Source organism: Anomaloglossus baeobatrachus, chromosome 4 (genome assembly GCF_048569485.1).
Source record: "Anomaloglossus baeobatrachus isolate aAnoBae1 chromosome 4, aAnoBae1.hap1, whole genome shotgun sequence".
Lineage (NCBI taxonomy): Eukaryota > Metazoa > Chordata > Amphibia > Anura > Aromobatidae > Anomaloglossus > Anomaloglossus baeobatrachus.
The window spans coordinates 24,862,107-24,880,225 of record NC_134356.1 but is presented as its reverse complement, the minus strand read 5'-3'; the positions used below and the strand labels follow the sequence as shown (position 1 = coordinate 24,880,225).

The following is an 18,119-nucleotide window of genomic DNA, read 5'->3' as shown; positions in this document are numbered from 1 at the left end:
GGTGCGAGAGAAACATCGCACTGCACTCGCATTACACCAAAGTGCAGTGCGATATATTAATCATCTGATAATGGAGGACATAGGGAGATTAGTCCCTCCTTCTCCTCCGCAGCTGTGATCTGATTGCAGGATTGGATCACAGTCGCATGACACTCGGACCATGCTCGCAGCTCTCGCATCGGATGCTAAATGAACATGTGGCCTTAGCCTAATAGAAATATGTGCACCACGTCTGCATTAGTTCACCCACTCCTGGCCTTGGCTTACAAATACTGAGGTAAAAAAAAAAAATCACCAAATACACAGGTCAATTGTGTGTCAGAAATTCATCTGTGTTCCAGCATCACGCATCATATGTTCATGAGGGTGGTAAGTACCTTTTATGTTGGGGTTTCTCTTGTTTACTACTAAACACTCTTGCTGTTCCTTTAAGATTGATTTCTAGACATAACAATCGAGCTGTCTGTGTCAACACAAACTATACAGCACACTAGAGGTTTATACCAAGTGTCCATTAACAGGTTAATTGTGAGTGATCTTGTGCTGTTCAGCCCTCCCCACAGACACACAGTGATCCCGCCCTTTGGTTTCTGAGCATCAGAGCTCTGCTTTTGTTTCTCTTCCGGTGTCAGCCATGGCGTCTGCAGATCTGAGAGACGAGCTGGACTGCAGCATCTGTCTGAGCACTTATACAGATCCTGTAATGCTGAGATGTGGACACAACTTCTGCCGAGCCTGTATAGATCAGGCACTAGATATACAGGACGAATCTGGAGTTTATTTTTGTCCAGACTGCCGGGAACGGTTTTTGGAGCGGCCGGCGCTGATGAGGAACTTTACGCTAAGTAACATTGTGAGGAATTTTCTTCATTGTGAGCCAAGTCAAGAGAAGATCACCGGGATCTGCTGCACTTACTGCATTCACTCTCCTGTACCTGCTGTTAGATCCTGTCTGCTGTGTGAAGCTTCCCTCTGTGAAAACCACCTGAGGGTTCACAGCAAATCATCAGAACACGTCTTATCTGATCCCAGCACTTCTCTGGAGAAAAGGAAATGTCCTGTCCATAAGAAGATCCTGGAATATTACTGCACTGAGGACACTGCTTGTATCTGTGTGTCCTGCAGTTTGGCCGGAGAACATAGAGGACACCGGGTGGAGATGCTGCATGAGGCCTCTGAGAAAACAAAGGAGAAACTGAAAAATGTTCTCCAGAAACTAACCACAAACCGAGAGGAGACTGAGAAAAGAGTCCGGCGTCTGGAGGAGCGCTGGAGAAAAGCTCAAGAAAAAGCGGCTGGAGAAACCGAGAGAGTCACTGCCCTGTGTACAGACATCAGGAGATGGCTGGACGACCTGGAGAAGAAGGTCCTGAGTGAGATCTCCAGGCGGGAAAAGGAAGAGTCACTCTCATTCTCAGTTTTGATCCAGCAGCTGGAGATAAAGAAGGACGAGCTGTCCAGGAAGATGAGGCACATTGAGGAGCTGTGTAACATGACTGATCCACTGACCGTCTTACAGGAACCAGACACCGGGGACTTGTGTGATCCTGAGGAGGAGGGAGGTGATGAGGACACAGGGGGACATGATAAACAACTCCATGAGGGTGAGGACCTGGATGTGACTGTGATTTCAGACACTTTACAAACATTATGTGAGGTAATAACAGGTTTAAGGAGCAAGATAAATGTGGAGGGTCCTGCAGACATATCACTGGATGTAAAGACCGCTGCTAGTAATGTCCTTATATCAGACGACATGCTAACTGCAACGAAGATGCAAGAGAACCAAAATTATCCAGAAACAGCTAAAAGATTCCAGGATTATAATCAGGTGATAAGCCGTGAGACATTTATCACAGGGCGACATTACTGGGATGTGGAGAGCAGTAGATCAGGAAGTTGGAGTGTGGGGATGTGTTATCCCAGTATAGACAGGAGGGGAGGCCAGTCATATATCGGAAATAATAACAAGTCCTGGAGTTTGAGGAGGAGGACATGGTTTAATAATCAGTGTTCAGCGATACATAACAAAAAAGTGATCCGGTTACCTGACAATATATCCAGTGACAGATTTAGGATACATCTGGATTATGGGGCCGGGCAGTTGTCCTTTTATGAGCTGTGTAACCCCATCAGACACTTACACACCTTCACTGCCGCCTTCTCCGAGCCCCTTCATGCTGCATTATGTGTATGGGATGGTTCTGTAAAGATATTAGGAGGAGACCGTTAAGCTGGTTGTATACATGAGATGGCTGTTAGAGTTGAGCGAGTACTTAACTATTCGTACTTGCTATACTCCTAACGAGTACTGACTAATACTCGCTTATTTGTTCCGAATAGCATGTACATTGCAAATGAATGGGGGATTCTCGTAATGTAACGAGTAAACCCGACTGCCGTATTACTTGCTATTCGCACTAAGGCTATGTGCCCACGGAACTCTGTACCCGCAGATATATCCGCAGGTATGGCCGCAGGTTTCCCGCAGCTGATCCCGGAATCCGCAGCTACCCATAGTTGCGGATTCCGGGGATCAGCTGTGGTAAACCTGCGGACATTTGTGCGACTTACCTGCGGAAGTCCCGGCCTCTATCTCCATAATGGAGGGCCGGGATTTCCGCAGGAATAATTGACATGCAGTTATGTGGGGCTGCGGGACATCCGCAGCATATTCCGCAGCTGTACATACTGCAGCATGGACACACACTCCCCATGTCCCATAGGATAACATGGGGAGTGTCTGTGCTTGCTAAAACGTGAGGATTTATCTAGAAAATCCAGATAAATGCACAGGTTTTCCGCGGTTACAGAGTCCCGTTAATAGTACTGCATTCGGGTTACTCCTTTATGAGGTTTTTCCCCATTGACTTGCATTGCACACGCGATTCAGAATGAATTACACAGTACTCGTTATGAGTACAGAGAGTACGAATAGTTAGGTACTCGCTCAACTCTAATGGCTGTCTCTAACGAGTCCACGTGTTTTCAATGGGCATAGGGGAGAAAGCCGTTATCTCCGCTAAAGACAAAAAGATCAGGTTTTTAAGTTTTTTATTTGCTGGATCTTGATCTTACCTGGTTGGAAGCTCCTATAAACATCAGTCAATTTTTCTTGCCTTTTCACTTTAGTATAACATGTTTGGAGCATTTAACTGTGTGAAACCATCACAATGTAAGAAATCCAACCAGAAATTGTTGATAAAAAAAAAAATAATTTGGTGGGTGAATAAGAAGGCAGGGCTACAGGTGAAAATTTCCATAAGACCGGAGTCACACTTGCGAGTGACTCGCCGAGTCTCTCATCGGCATCACCCGGCACGGCCTCACACTCTCCAGACAGGAGCGTCTCAGCTGCATAGAAATACATACAGCCGACCCGCTCCTGTGAGGAGAGTGAGAGGCCGTGCCGGGTGATGCCGATACGAGACTCGCGCGATTAACTCGCAAGTCTGACTCTGGCCTAAGGCAGCAGTGCTTATGGCAAGATCACACAGATCAATGATCTCCTGTGAACTACTCTCCCTTAGACTAGGTGCACATATCCAATTGGTTTTTTTGCTCGAAGGAGAAAAAAATGCAGCATACCTGAGTTGTCTCTATAAATCGAGTCGCACTCAGCAGTGCAAATCAATGGGCTCATGATAAAAATGGGACCACATTCGGATGATATCCAAGTGCGGTCTGATGTTCACAGACTGACAGAATGGAGTAGATAGAAAACAAAAATTCTATATCTACTCCACATCTGAGAAAATTGGATCACATTCTGGTCACACTCTGATCTGAGTGTGATTAACATAACTGGACCAATTTTATCAGATGAGAAAAAAATTCAGTCATCTGCTCCTGTGTCTCTATGTGGCTAAGGGCCGTTTCACATCCGGCATTTCGCCGGATCTGGCACGCATGCAGTACAGTAGATTCATTTACAGTGGAAGCGCGACACCATGTGGACAAATGCGGTTGTGCATGAAGCACACAGCCGCATGGTGTCGCACTTCCACTGTAAATGAATCTACTGTACTGCATGAGTGCCGAATCCGGCATCCGGCGAAATGCCAGATGTGTGAATCGGCCCTAATCCATGGCTAATGATGAGCAAGCGTGTTTGGAACTCCATCGAGCATCGGGGTGCTCGGGTATGCTCAGTGCTCGGTCAAGTATTGTGGGTGCTCGGATGTGTCGTTTGTGAACAATCCAACACAAAGAGCCGTCTCCCTTCAGTGAATGATTGGACCCAGCACCCCAATGACAGCCATTTGCAGTCCCTGAATGGCTCTCACTGGGGGTAAAACCAATGTGTTCGAATGCTGTATGTAAATGTTAAAAAAAAAACAAAAAAAAAAGCCTGCCCTCTCTCGGAAATGCTTTATTTATGGCTGTATGTGGCCAGAGAGCCAAACTGCCCAATAAGGCTAAGTTCCCACACGGCATCTTTTGCTGCGTTTTTGGTGCGTTTTTGGTCAAGATGCAACATGTCAATTCTTTTTGCGTTTTTCCAGCGTTTTTGAGCCCTTCTAGTCAATAGATTTGACTTAAAATGCAATGGGCAAAATGCAGTAAAAACGGCAAAGACGTGTCAAAAACGCATGCATTTTTTATGTGTCTTTGCCACAGGTGCGTTTTTTTGTGCATTTTTTGGGGGGGCCAAAAACGCTACATCCTTTACAAAAGATGCACTGTGTAAACATAACCTAATTGACTTCCATTATACTTGAGTAAAGAGCACTTGAGCACTTTATTAGTCATAGCTATAAGGCTATGTACCCACGAGACTCTGTACCCGCGGATTTTGCCGCGGAAAACCTGCGGATTTATCTGGATTTTCTAGATAAATCCGCAAGTTTTAGAGAGTACAGACACTCCCCATGTTATCCTATGGAACATGGGGAGTGTCTGTCTCCATGCTGCGGTATGTGCGGCTGCGGAACATGCTGCGGTTGTTCCGCAGCCGCACGTAACTGCTTGTCAATTATTCCTGCGGAATTACCTGAGGAAATCCCGACCCTCCACTATGGAGATAGAGGCCGGCACTTCCGCAGGTAAGTCGCATGAATGTTTGCAGGTTTTCCGCAGATATTTCGCTGAAATCCCGCAGCTATGGATAGCTGCGGATTCCGGGGAGCTGCTGCGGGAAACCTGCGGACATACCTGCGGATATATCCGCAGGTACATAGTCCCGTGGGCACATAGCCTTACTCTGTTTCTCCCAGTGACGATCCAACTACTAAATTGTTCTGTTTTGAATTTGCCTGGTTTTATAAGGGTTAAATGCAGATAACATTATACATACATAGAGATTAATGATGAGTGAGCACAAAAGTGCTCATTAATCGAGTCGAGCAGGTTTTACACTCGGACTCGAGTAATGAGTATAATGGAAGTCAATTAATGGGCACTTCAGCTCTCCATCCAAAATGGGAGCATTTTTATGGGAGGACATTTTTTATTTTTTTTTTATTACACACAAAGCACCCAAACTTTGTTTTTACCCCCAGTGAAAGCCATTCGGAGACTGCAAGTGGCTCTCGCTGGGGTGGTGGCTCCCATCATTCATTGAAGTGAGCTGTATCTTTGTGTCGAATCGTTCACGAATGACACATCCGAGCACCCGAGATACTCGGTGAAGTACAGAGTGTACCCGAGTATCCCCAATGCTCAATCAAGTATTGAACAGTGCCGAGCATGCTCGCTCATCAATAATATAGATAACCGTGCGCCCCGCACCTTACACCTCATATGTAGCTCCAGGCCTCTAGGTCTTACTATCTGCAATGAACCATTTCTTTGCACTGGTTACAAAGTTTTAAGCAAATAGACCAATGTTAATTAATCTGTTCACATTAATGTTTTTCCGCATGGACCAACAGTCTGTAAATAAAAAAAAAAAAATCGTTGCATGTAGTAGTCTCATCCGTTTTTTGGGGTCAAGATTCACTTACACTTTTCAATGTGTGTGCAAATAAAAAACGTTTATAACCACCTGAACCTGCTGACTAAGTATATACCGTATTTTTCGGACTATAAGATGCACTTTTTCCCCCCCAAATGTTGGGGGAGAGTGAGGGGTGCGTCTTATAGTCTGAATGTAGCGCATGGCTGCGGGGAATGAGGGTGCTGCAGTGGAGAGGGTCATCGGCGGCAAGAACAGGCTGTAGCAGCGCCTGCCGTGATCACGCGGGCCGGCTCATTTCATATGCATGCATCCTCCCACCCATCATCTCTCCAGCGCTGAAGGCCGCGCTGACAGGTGGGCGGGGAATGCGCACATAGTAAAGAGCCGGCCCGTGTGATCACCCCTGGCAACTACAGCCTGGAGTGATCATGTGCGGCTCGATTCACTGCCCCCCGCGAATCAGCATCAGCGCGGGGGGCAGTGAATAAGTACAGTACACTCACCGGTCGTTCAGGGCTGTGGAGTCGGAGTCGGAGCTCATTTTGGTGGAGTCGGAATAAAATGCACCGACTCCGACTCCTAAAATATATAATAAATTGGGGACAGTAGTGCAATGCAGAATGTGCTGAATATTTTACTAAATAATATTTAGTATAATGCTTATATTTAAGTGAAAAATGTATTGTAGTACAATGTGAACATCAGACATTTAATAATTTTTATGTTCAATCTATTTTTATTGTAAACATATCATATTATACATATACATCATGAAAAACTGAATGACTGACATGTCAAACTTTTTATAAATTGCATAGTAAAGAAATCATGTTTTCTCAATCTGTCTCGATCTCAATTTGACCGGATAATGAACACTTTACATCTATAGTCCTCAATAGACCTCTTCAAATTGGATTCCAACGAGATCTCAGGAAAAGGGAAGGAGAAGAGAAGAGAGAGAGAGAAGAAAAAAAGGAAAGAAAGGGGGGAGAAGGGAGGGAATTAGAAGGGGAAGTGGGGGAGAGGTAGGTAGCAGCGTGAGTAGGCTGGGAAGACGAAGGCAGACACAAAAGGGAAATGGTGGGTAGTTTGATTTGATTAGATCAGGGTGGGGGAGAGGCGCTCACTGTCATCTGAGAATCAGGTGGTCCTACATTCTTGTCCGGTTCATCCCTGACCATGCTGTACTCCACCGATCTAATAAGATGTTATGGCTCCGTCAAAACAGTTTAACAAAATCTGGAGAGTCCTTAAATAAGATCCATTCTCCCCAGGTCCTGCAAAATTTGTCCCTAGTGCCCGCAATGTCGGCAGAGAGCTCCTCCATCCTACATATGTTTGCCATTTCAGAGTACCACTCTGAGATGGGAGGTATCGTGGAGGACTTCCAGTACCTAGGTATGACGGAGCGCGCCGCCGCCAGGCAGAAGCGGAGTATGTCTCTCTTATGATAAGCGATTGAGTGTGGTAACATAGAGAGGAGGACTATCTTGGGGCAGTTATTCACTGCTTTCCCAGTTATAAGCTGATAATTAGCAAGAACCTTTCCCCAAAACTGTTTCAATCCATCACACTCCCACCAGATATGTGTCATGGTACCGACATCTTGCCCACATCTCCAGCACATCGCAGATACTGAAGGGAATATAATATGTAGTTTTGACGGAAACTGGTACCAACGTGTCAAAATCTTAAAATTTTTCTCCCCTGCAGAGCACGTGACTGACAATTTATGAGTAAATAAGAAACATTTCTTCCACTCATCGGGAGAGAAGTGTTGCTTCAGCTCCTTTTCCCAAGCTAATTGGTAGCCTCGTTTGCCTGAGACCCCAACTCTGATAAGAATACCGTACAGAAGGGAGATTGTGTGTTCAGGCGGGATGTTTTTAGTAAACAGTTCCTCAAAGGCACTACAAGTGCCTCGGACTCGATCCACTGTTCTCCCCGGAGAGACAAATGCCCGTAGTTGGAGAAACTCTAACCATTGTGAACCTCTAGACGGAAGCTGTGTCCGAAAGGTTTGGAATGAGGGTAATTTACCATCAATCAGTATGTGTCCCAAGCGGATGTCTTCCTCCGCCCTCCAGCCGAAGTAGCTTCTCTGTTTATATCCAGGGTGAAATGATGGAGTATAGAATAAGGAAGCGAGGGGACTAACTGACTGTGGAGGCGACATTTTTTTGGATACTATGTGACTAACTTTGAGCGTTTCTTTGATAAAATTTGAAAGTATCCCCACGTTAGAAAGATCTGAAGGAGGTATCCAAGGGAGGTGTTTAAGAGGGATCTCCAGTCCTTCTTGCTCTACCCGTATCCATTGCTTAGAGTCACTGTTGAAATGCCAGTCTAATATACGGGTCAAGGCTGCAGCCTGCATGTAGACTCTGAAGTTAGGAAGGCCTGCTCCTCCACACTCCCTTGGAAGGGTAAGAGTGCGTAAGTTGATTCTTGGTTTAATTTTACCCCATATGAATCGGATAATAGCAGATTGAAGGGTACGAAAAAAACTACTGGGAGGAGAAATGGGGATGGTTTGAAAGTAGTACAAAAAGCGTGGCAGGATATCCATTTTAATTACATTCATCCTGCCCATCCAAGACAATTTCAGTCCCCCGTAAGACTTTAAGTTCTTTATTGTACCTTCTAGTAGTGGTAAGTGATTAAGTGTATATAGTTTGGAGAGGTCCGCTGGGATTGAAATACCCAAATATTTAATGGCCGAAGGTCTCCATTTGAATGGGAAGTTAGACATTGCCCGGGAAACTTCAGTTTGGGTCAAAGAGATATTTAATGCTTCTGATTTTGATAGATTAACTTTAAAGTTACTAAGGAGGCCAAATCGTTCGAATTCCTTCATTATAGACGGGATCGATATATGAGGTTGAGAGATGTATAACAGGAGATCATCTGCATATAATGCAATTTTATGATGGGCATCCCCGATCTTGAGTCCTTTGATATTACTATTCCCCCTGAGAGCGTTAGCTAAGTGTTCCATGATGACTACATACAAAAGCGGAGATAAGGGGCAGCCTTGTCTGGTCCCGTTTCGTACAGCAAAGGAGGAGGATAAAGCCCCGTTAACCCTGACCTTAGCGGTTGGGTTGTCATATAAAGCGCCAATTTTCTGTATAAATCGGGGTCCCAGTCCCAACTGACCCAATGCTGCCCTCAGAAATCCCCAATGGACTCTGTCAAAGGCTTTCTCAGCATCGATGGCTAGGAGACCCAGCGGGATCGAGTTGTTTTTAGCTTTAGCAATAAGAGACAAGGTTTTAATTGTATTGTCTCTTGCTTCACGGCCTTTGACAAACCCCACCTGGTCTGTGTTAATAACGGAGGGCAGGAAAGGGGACAATCTATCAGCCAAAATCTTAGAGTAGAGTTTTAGGTCCACGTTTAATAATGAGATAGGGCGATAGCTTGCAGCTAATAATGGGTCTTTCCCCGGTTTGGGGATCACGCTAATGTGTGCTTCCAGAGACTGAGGGGTTAGCCTTGTGTCTTCATCAATAGAATTAAATGTTTTGGCCATTATCGGGGCTAATTGATCCTTAAGCAATTTGTAAAAAGCCGGGGTGAACCCATCGGGGCCAGGGGATTTACCTGAGGGAGTAATTTGAATTGCGTTACAGATTTCGGATTCTGATATATCCTCCTCCAGGATCTCTATAACATTGCTATCTAGGGAAGGCAAGGCTGTCTCTTGTATATATCTCCCGATTCTATCTGCCAGGTCAGCAGGTGGGAGCTCCGCATATTGCCCTTTAATATTATATAGGTCTTTGTAGTAGGACCGAAAGACCTCCAGGATCTCTGTTGGATCATATGTTTTGTCTCCTTTGGTGTTGATACATGGAATGTATGAGGTGTTGGCCCGGGGGTGCAGCAGTCGTGCCAAAGGACGACCACATTTGTCAGATGAATTATAATAAAAATTTTTGACTCTCTCTCTATGATAGAGAAATTTCTGGTCCAATAGGGTTTTTAGGTTAGTTCGTTTAAGGACGAGGTCAGCCAGAACTGTGGGGGTACGTGTCAGTTTATGTGTATTTTCCAGCTCATGGATCTGTGTTAACAAGTTATCAATCTCTTCAGCTCTTTCCCTCTTGATCCTAGAGCCGTGCTTAATCAGTATTCCACGTAAGACACACTTCAAGGTCTCCCATTGGGTAGGCTGAGAAGTTGGGTCAGAACTATGAACTTGCGTGAAGGAGTCAATTGAATCTCTCAACTCCGTTAGGCAGAGATTGTCTTTAAGTAAATTGTTGTTTAACTTCCAGGTCCATGAGCGCTGGGGGAGGGAGGGTACCTGAAGGGAGAGGTAGACTGGGGCATGGTCGGACCAAAAAATTTCCCCTATCTTTGTAATGGGATGCCAAGCCAACGCTCCGTGGCTTACCAGAAAAAGGTCTATCCTGCTGTATGAGTTGTGTGGTGGGGAATAATATGTGTAGTCCTTACCTTGGGGATTTAGGATTCTCCATACATCAATCAGTCGGAGGGCGTGAAAAGTCCGCTTTAGGGCACTAAGTTCCTTAGTGCGGACACTGCTGCGTCCAGAGGAGGAGTCCATGGCTGGGTCTAGAGTAAAATTGAAGTCACCGCCAACCACCAATGTCCCCTCTGCAAAATCAGATAGCTGCGTCAGAAGGGCCCTACAGGTAGAAATCTGATTAGTGTTAGGTAGGTACCAGTTTGCGATTGTAAACATCGAATTTGCGACCTTCAGTTTAAGAAATATATAGCGACCCTGCTCGTCTATACAGGAGTCGACTATGGTGTGCACTAAGTGTTTATGAAGTGCAATCGATACTCCTTTAGATCTGGCCTCTGGGTTAACGCTGTGAAACCATACTGGATAAAATCTATCTCGTAGTATGGGTACATGATCCTTCTTGAAATGCGTCTCCTGTAATAGAAGAATCTGAACCTTTTTTTTGTGCATAGAATACAGGACCTGTGAACGCTTTTGAGGGGTATTAAACCCCCTTATGTTAATAGAGCTAAAGTTGAGGGTGGTCATGTTGGTCCAGGGGCTTTAGAGAGCGTGACGGGATCCGGGAAAGATAGGGGAAGGGAGACAGAGAGAAGTGGGCAAAGATAAAAAAGGGGAAGGAGAGAACGGGGAGAGAGAAGAAGGAGAGGAAAAGAAAAAGAAAAAGAAGAGAGAAAGAAGAGAGAGAAAAAAAAAAAAAAAAAAAAAAAAAAAAGGGGGGGTGAGAGAGGGGGAAGGGTTACTTCAGGAATACAAGAGAAAAAGGGAAGATGTAGAAGATTCGAGGAATCACAATACCAAACAAAGGACTAGTTATACAAATAACTTGTCTATGAAATTTTACTCTTAGAGTGAGCAAAGGTTAACCATGAACAATTGGGGGCCAATGTGTTCTACACCTGCCTGCAGCGTGTAGAGCCCCAAGGGAACGTGAACTTTCAAGGGAGGCATGCTCCCCGCCGGACCGGCCCCCGGCCCAACTCAATTATATATGTGAACTTTAATGTACCCAACCCATCAATCCTAAAACACCATAAACTCTATATAGATATGGAGTCAAAATTATCAATCCCATCATTAGAAATAATGGTGACAACGCCTGCACAGACCAAAGTGCCCTAAATGGCAAAACCATCATTCTCTCCCCACATTTCAGTGGATCCCATTTGAGGCAGTCCAGGGACTCTCAGTCTCCACTTGGTGATGGTGCTCCAGTCTTTACTCCACTCCGCCGCCGCGGGCCCCGATCTCTCTTACGGACCCGCTGCGACCGAGGAGCCTGTGCCTCCACTCCTGGAACTCCGTGGACGTATGGCCATTCTGAAGCATTGATATGCACCACGGGTATCCCAAGGGCCACACAGAAATCCGGGATATCCCTTGGAGACTGTATCGCATGTGAGGAACCGCCATGTCGGACTTGCAATTTAAAGGGGAAACCCCATGAGTAGAGGATGTTTCTCTGTCTCAGGGCATCTAATAAAGGCCTTAGAACCCTGCGCTTTTGTAATGTGTGCCGAGATAGGTCCTGCAGCAAATGAATCGGCGTGTTCTTGAATAAAATGGGATCTTTCTGCCGTGCCTTTCTCAGGATTTCATCTTTTATCTTGTATTTATGAACTTTGCATATTATGTCCCGTGGACTAGAACCTTCAACTGGTTTAGGGCCCAGAGATCTGTGTGCCCTGTCTAATTCCAAACGGGAGTCCCGTGGAAGGCCCAATATAGAATTAAAAAGATGCCGCAGTGACTCATCTATATCTTGGGGGGCGAGGGTTTCTGGGATGCCCCTTACCCTAATGTTATTTCGCCTTCCTCTGTTTTCCAACTCATCAAGCAGATCTGTTAAATGTTCTATCTGTTGGGCTTGTGTAGATAATGCTGTTGCCTGTGCCTTCAGTTGCATTGAGATAGATGTAGTGCAGGATTCAGACGCCGTCACCCGTTCTGACAGTTGTTGCACCTCCCCCCTGATTGAGGCCGATTCTGCTCTGTAAGAGGCTTCTAGTCTGGAGATGTAGTTTTCCATTTCCTCTCTAGTGGGGATGGTCCTTATTCTGGCTTTAAGGTCATCCCACACACAGTCCTCTTGCGTTCCCTCCTGTATATCCCCATCCCCTGAGACAGATGGTGAAGATCTAAATACAGCAGGGGTCAAGCCTTTTTCTGGGGAGGAGGGAGTCTCCACTGTCAGTGCACTGCTTTTTGATGTTGACACTGACATATGTACTGAGGGGGATCTTATCTCTGACTGCCCGAGGAGCTGATTATTCAGGGACAATGAGGAGTTATCAGGAGCAGGCATAAGAGTCACAGTGTCTGCAGCCTCATGTTGACCAGCAGCGTTCAGGTTGTTAGGGAGCGCACACACAGCAGCATATGAGAGTGTGTTATCAGTGGGGCTGAGGTGTTGAAATTCCCGCCTATTTTCTGAGAGGGCTACAGGCGCTGCTGTTACCGATAATCTCTGCTGCGGCTGTGGGGATGTCTGACACTTCTTACCCTCTGCCTGCATTCCTGGTTCAGTAGCTGCCGTGTCTGCGATGTCCTCCGTCTCTCTGCTGCTGTGGGGAGCATGCTTTCCACGAGCGACCGCCGCCATGCCAGGTAAGGAGGGGGCACCCTGATGCAGCAGTCCCCCGTCTGCTCCTTCCTCTGCTCGCTGTGTTCCGTTCGGCTTGTGGGGGCTCCCATCTCTCCAGGAGGTTCCCTGGGCACGTTCCATCTGACAGTGATGGGGCATGGAAGAACCCCCAGACACTTCAGCGGCCGCCATGAAGGGGTCAGTCTGCGTCAGGCCCTGTCCCGCTGAGCTCCTTAGGAACCTTGCAATGCTTTCTGAGGGAGGCACAGGAGAGTCTGTCAGCGTCCCCCCGCCGGTCCCCTTCTTTTTAGCCGGCATTTACGTCTATAATGCTGGGTGGGTATGATTAATAGGGCTCAGGGGCAGTTCAGGCGCGGGAGCAAGGTTTTTTAGCGTCCTCACTCCTCCATTGCCAGGCCACGCCCCTTAATAATTTTTATGATACAATAATCAAGATATTTAGATAGAACATAAAATATATTTATTGGAATACAACTTTAGAACACAAAAAACTAATAAATTGTAAATATGTAATACAATATGTAATATATATATACACACACAAGATATATATGTAGTCTACTGTATATTACATATTGTATTACATATTTACAATTTATTACAGTTTGTGTTCTAAAGTTGTATTCCAATAAATATATTTTATGTTCTATCCAAATATCTTGATTATTGTATCATAAAAATTATTAAATGTCTGATGTTCACATACACATGCTCATGTATTACAATAAATTTTTCACCTAACTATAAGCAATATATGTAGGAGTCGGAGTCGGTGCAAGAGAAATTGAGGAGTCGGAGTCGAAGGTTTGGTTTACCGACTCCACAGCCTGGGTCGTTCCCTGCAGCATCGCGATGTCCTCCTGTCTGCCGGCCAGCTGATCTGTGTAGAGATCGGTGTGCACAGCGATGACGTCATCTCTGTGCGCACGGCTCCACACACAGGTCAGCGGACAGGCAGACAGGAGGACATCGCGATGCTGCAGGGTACTGTGACAGGCTCCACACAGTTCAGTGGCGCTGCTGCTGGCAAAGAGAGGAAGACGAGCAATGCTGCTGGAGTGAGGAAAGGTGAGTATAAACGTTTATTTTTTTTGTGTGCCACAGAATACAGGCCGTATACCAGGATGGGGCGTATATAGCAGGATTGAGGGTATATAGCAGGATGGGGGGTATATAGCTGCAGGGTGTGGGGTATATAGCAGGGTGTGGGGTATATAGCAGGGTGGGGGTATATAGCAGGGTGGGGGTATATAGCAGGGTGGGGGTATATAGCAGGGTGGGGCTATATAGCAGGGTGGGGCTATTTATCAGGATGAGGGACATATAAAACAAGGATGGGGATCATATACAAGGCAGGAGGATCATTACCAGGATGGGGTACCTTAGTTAGAGAATTTGGGGACATTACCCCATAAGTGTCAGCAGCAGATCCTCGCCCCATAAGTGTGTCATGACCAGGGCTGTATTTTGCCTTCGTGCTGCCCTAGGCACTTTAAGTGGTCGCGCCCCTTATTGACAACGTAAAACTGAGTTTTCGCACACGACATCTGTTTAAGGCAGATCTACTCTGTAAAACACTTTAAGGCTATGTGCGCACGTTGCGTACAGTTCACTGCAGAAATTTCTGCAGCGATCTGAAGAGCACATGTGCGCTTCTAATCGCTGCAGAAAATGTCTGTAGTGAGCGCCGATTCCATGCGCTCTGCCTGCAGCTCCTCCCATAGACAGAGCAGGAGCTGCCGGCAAAGCGCAGGAAAGAAGTGACATGTCACTTCTTTTTACGCAGCGCTTCGGCAGTAGCCGAAGCGCTGCGCTCTAAAGCGCCATGTGCGCACGGCCCCTGCACAATCTACATAGACTGTGCAGGGGACGCAGGACGCATGCAGTTACGCTGCGCTACAAAGCGCAGCGTAACTGCATGTATTTCCGCAACGTGCGCACATAGCCTAAAAAGTATCAATGAGAAACGAAGGGCACTAACCCCCCCCCCCAATGGGGATCACCACGGGCACATCAAAACATAGCATGGGTATAAAATATTCCCACCACACCGTCCCCACTTATATACTGTGACTGTGACACCGCCCCTAATAAACTACACACTGCCCTCCCTTATAAATTATACCCACCACACCTTCCTCAATTATGAAATATGATCTGCACATTGTCCTCACATCATGCTGCCCCCTCCTCACAATGTCCCATGCATGCTGCCCCCTCCTCACAATGTCCCATGCATGCTGCCCCCTCCTCACAATGTCCCATGCATGCTGCCCCCTCCTCACAGTGTCCCATGCATGCTGCCCCCTCCTCACAATGTCCCATGCATGCTGCCCCCTCCTCACAATGTCCCATGCATGCTGCTCCCTCCTAACAATGTCCCATGCATGCTGCCCCCTCCTCACAATGTCCCATGCATGCTGCCCCCTCCTCACAATGTCCCATGCATGCTGCCCCCTCCTCACAATGTCCCATGCATGCTGCTCCCTCCTAACAATGTCCCATGCATGCTGCCCCCTCCTCACAATGTCCCATGCATGCTGCCCCCTCCTCACAATGTCCCATGCATGCTGCCCCCTCCTCACAGTGTCCCATGCATGCTGCCCACTCCTCACAATGTCCCATGCATGCTGCTCCCTCCTAACAATGTCCCATGCATGCTGCCCCCTCCTCACAATGTCCCATGCATGCTGCCCCCTCCTCACAGTGTCCCATACATGCTGCCCCCTCCTCACAATGTCCCATGCATGCTGCCCCCTCCTCACAGTGTCCCATGCATGCTGCCCCCTCACAGTGTCCCATGCATGCTGCCCCCTCCTCACAGTGTCCCATGCATGCTGCCCCCTCCTCACAGTGTCCCATGCATGCTGCCCCCTCCTCACAGTGTCCCATGCATGCTGCCCCCTCCTCAGTGTCCCATGCATGCTGCCCCCTCCTCACAGTGTCCCGTGCATGCTGCCCCTCTCCATGAGCTCCTGATGCTGCCTTCCTCTTTTCCATAATGACATCTCCATGCTGCCCCACTCATCATACTAAGACCACCACACTAGCGCTTATGCTGAGACACACACACACACACACACACACACACACACACACACACACACACACACACACACACACACACTACCCCACTCTTGATATTGACTCCCCCTACATTGTTCCACTCCATACTGAGCCCACACATGCTGCCCCTTCTCCATAATGAGCTCCCAATGCTGCCCCCCTCTTATTCTGAGTCCTTACACTCCCCCCCATCGATATTGTCATTGCTCTATCCCTCAACCCTTGTCCTCTGTCTCTAGCATTGGCCCCTCTCTCCCATTCCCCCAGCAGCAGCCTCTCTCCCCCCGCCTCCAGCAGCAGCCTCTCCCCCAGCATCAGCCTCTCTCCCCCCAGCCTCCCCCAGCATCAGCCTCTCTCCCCCCAGCCTCCCTCAGCATCAGCCTCCCTGCTCCCAGCTTACCCCAGCATCAGCCTCTCCTCCCAGCCTCCCCCAGCATGAGCCTCCTCCAGCATCAGCCTCTCTCCTCCCAGCCTCCCCCAGCATGAGCCTCCTCCAGCATCAGCCTCTCTCCTCCCAGCCTCCCCCAGCATGAGCTTCCTCCAGCATCAGCCTCTCTCCTCCCAGCCTCCCCCAGCATCAGCCTCCCTGCTCCCAGCATCAGCCTCCCTCCTCCCAGCCTCCCCCAGCATCAGCCTCCTTCCTCCCAGCCCCCCTCCTCCAAGCCTCCCCCAGCATCAGCCTCCCAGCCTCCCTGAGCATCAGCCTCCCTCCTCCAAGCCTCCCCCTCCCAGCCTCCCCCAGCATCAGCCTCCCTCCTCCCAGCCTCCCCCAGCATCAGCCTCCCTCCTCCCAGCCTCCCCCAGCATCAGCCTCCCTTCTCCCAGCCTCCCCCAGCATCAGCCTCCCTTTTCCCAGCCTCCCCCAGCATCAGCCTCCCTCAGCATCAGCCTCCCCCAGCATCAGCCTCCCAGCCTCCCCCAGCATCAGCCTCCCGCCTCCCCCAGCATCAGCCTCTCTCCTCCCAGCCTCCCCCAGCATCAGCCTCTCGCCTCCCCCAGCATCAGCCTCTCTCCTCCAAGCCTCCCCCAGCATCAGCCTCCCTCCTCCCAGCCTCCCCCAGCATCAGCCTCTCGCCCCCCCCAGCATCAGCCTCTCTCCTCCCAGCCTCCCACAGCATCAGCCTCTCTCCTCCCAGCCTCCCACAGCATCAGCCTCTCTCCTCCCAGCCTCCCACAGCATCAGCCTCTCTCCTCCCTCAGCATCAGCCTCCCTCCTCCCAGCCTCCCCCAGCATCAGCCTCCCTCCTCCCAGCCTCCCCCAGCATCAGCCTCCCTCCTCCCAGCCTCCCCCAGCATCAGCCTCCCTCCTCCCAGCCTCCCCCAGCATCAGCCTCCCTTCTCCCAGCCTCCCCCAGCATCAGCCTCCCTTCTCCCAGCCTCCCCCAGCATCAGCCTCCCTTCTCCCAGCCTCCCCCAGCATCAGCCTCCCTCAGCATCAGCCTCCCTCAGCATCAGCCTCCCTCCTCATCAGCCTCCCTCCTCATCAGCCTGCCTCCTCCAAGCCTCCCCCTCCCAGCCTCCCCAAGCATCAGCCTCCCTCCTCCCAGCCTCCCCCAGCCTCAGCCTCCCTCCTCCCAGCCTCAGCCTCCCTCCTCCCAGCCTCCCCCAGCATCAGCCTCCCTCCTCCCAGCCTCCCCCAGCATCAGCCTTCCTCCTCCCAGCCTCCCCCAGCATCAGCCTCCCTCCTCCCTCAGCATCAGCCCCCCTCCTCTAAGCCTCCCTCAGCATCAGCTTCCCTCCTCCAAGCCTCACCCTCCCAGTTTCCCCCAGCATCAGCCTCTCTCCTCCCAGCCTCCCCCAGCATCAGCCTCCCTTCTCCCAGCCTCCCCCAGCATCAGCCTCCCTTCTCCCAGCATCAGCCTCCCCCAGCCTCAGCCTCCCTCCTCCCCCAGCCTCAGCCTCAGCCTCCCTCCTCCCCCAGCCTCAGCCTCCCTCCTCCCTCAGCCTCCCTCCTCCAAGTCTCCCTCAGCATCAGCTTCCCTCCTCCAAGCCTCACCCTTCCCCTCCCAGCCTCCCCCAGCATCAGCCTCCCTCAGCATCAGCCTCCCCCA

The 18,119-nt window shown here is 49.0% G+C and overlaps 1 protein-coding gene across 1 annotated transcript; it reads left to right on the top strand.

Moving 5' to 3' along the window:
- Positions 1–627: 627 nt before the first annotated feature.
- LOC142302779 (E3 ubiquitin/ISG15 ligase TRIM25-like) lies at positions 628–3,351 on the top strand. Its single transcript, XM_075343888.1, has one exon. The coding sequence runs from the start codon at positions 635–637 to the stop codon at positions 2,231–2,233; it is 1,599 nt and encodes a 532-aa protein (XP_075200003.1). The 5' UTR covers positions 628–634; the 3' UTR covers positions 2,234–3,351.
- Positions 3,352–18,119: the final 14,768 nt, after the last annotated feature.

Coding starts and splice junctions, on each gene's coding strand:
- LOC142302779 (XM_075343888.1), top strand. CDS start 635: ATGGCGTCTGCAGATCTGAGAGACGAGCTGGACTGCAGCATCTGTCTG.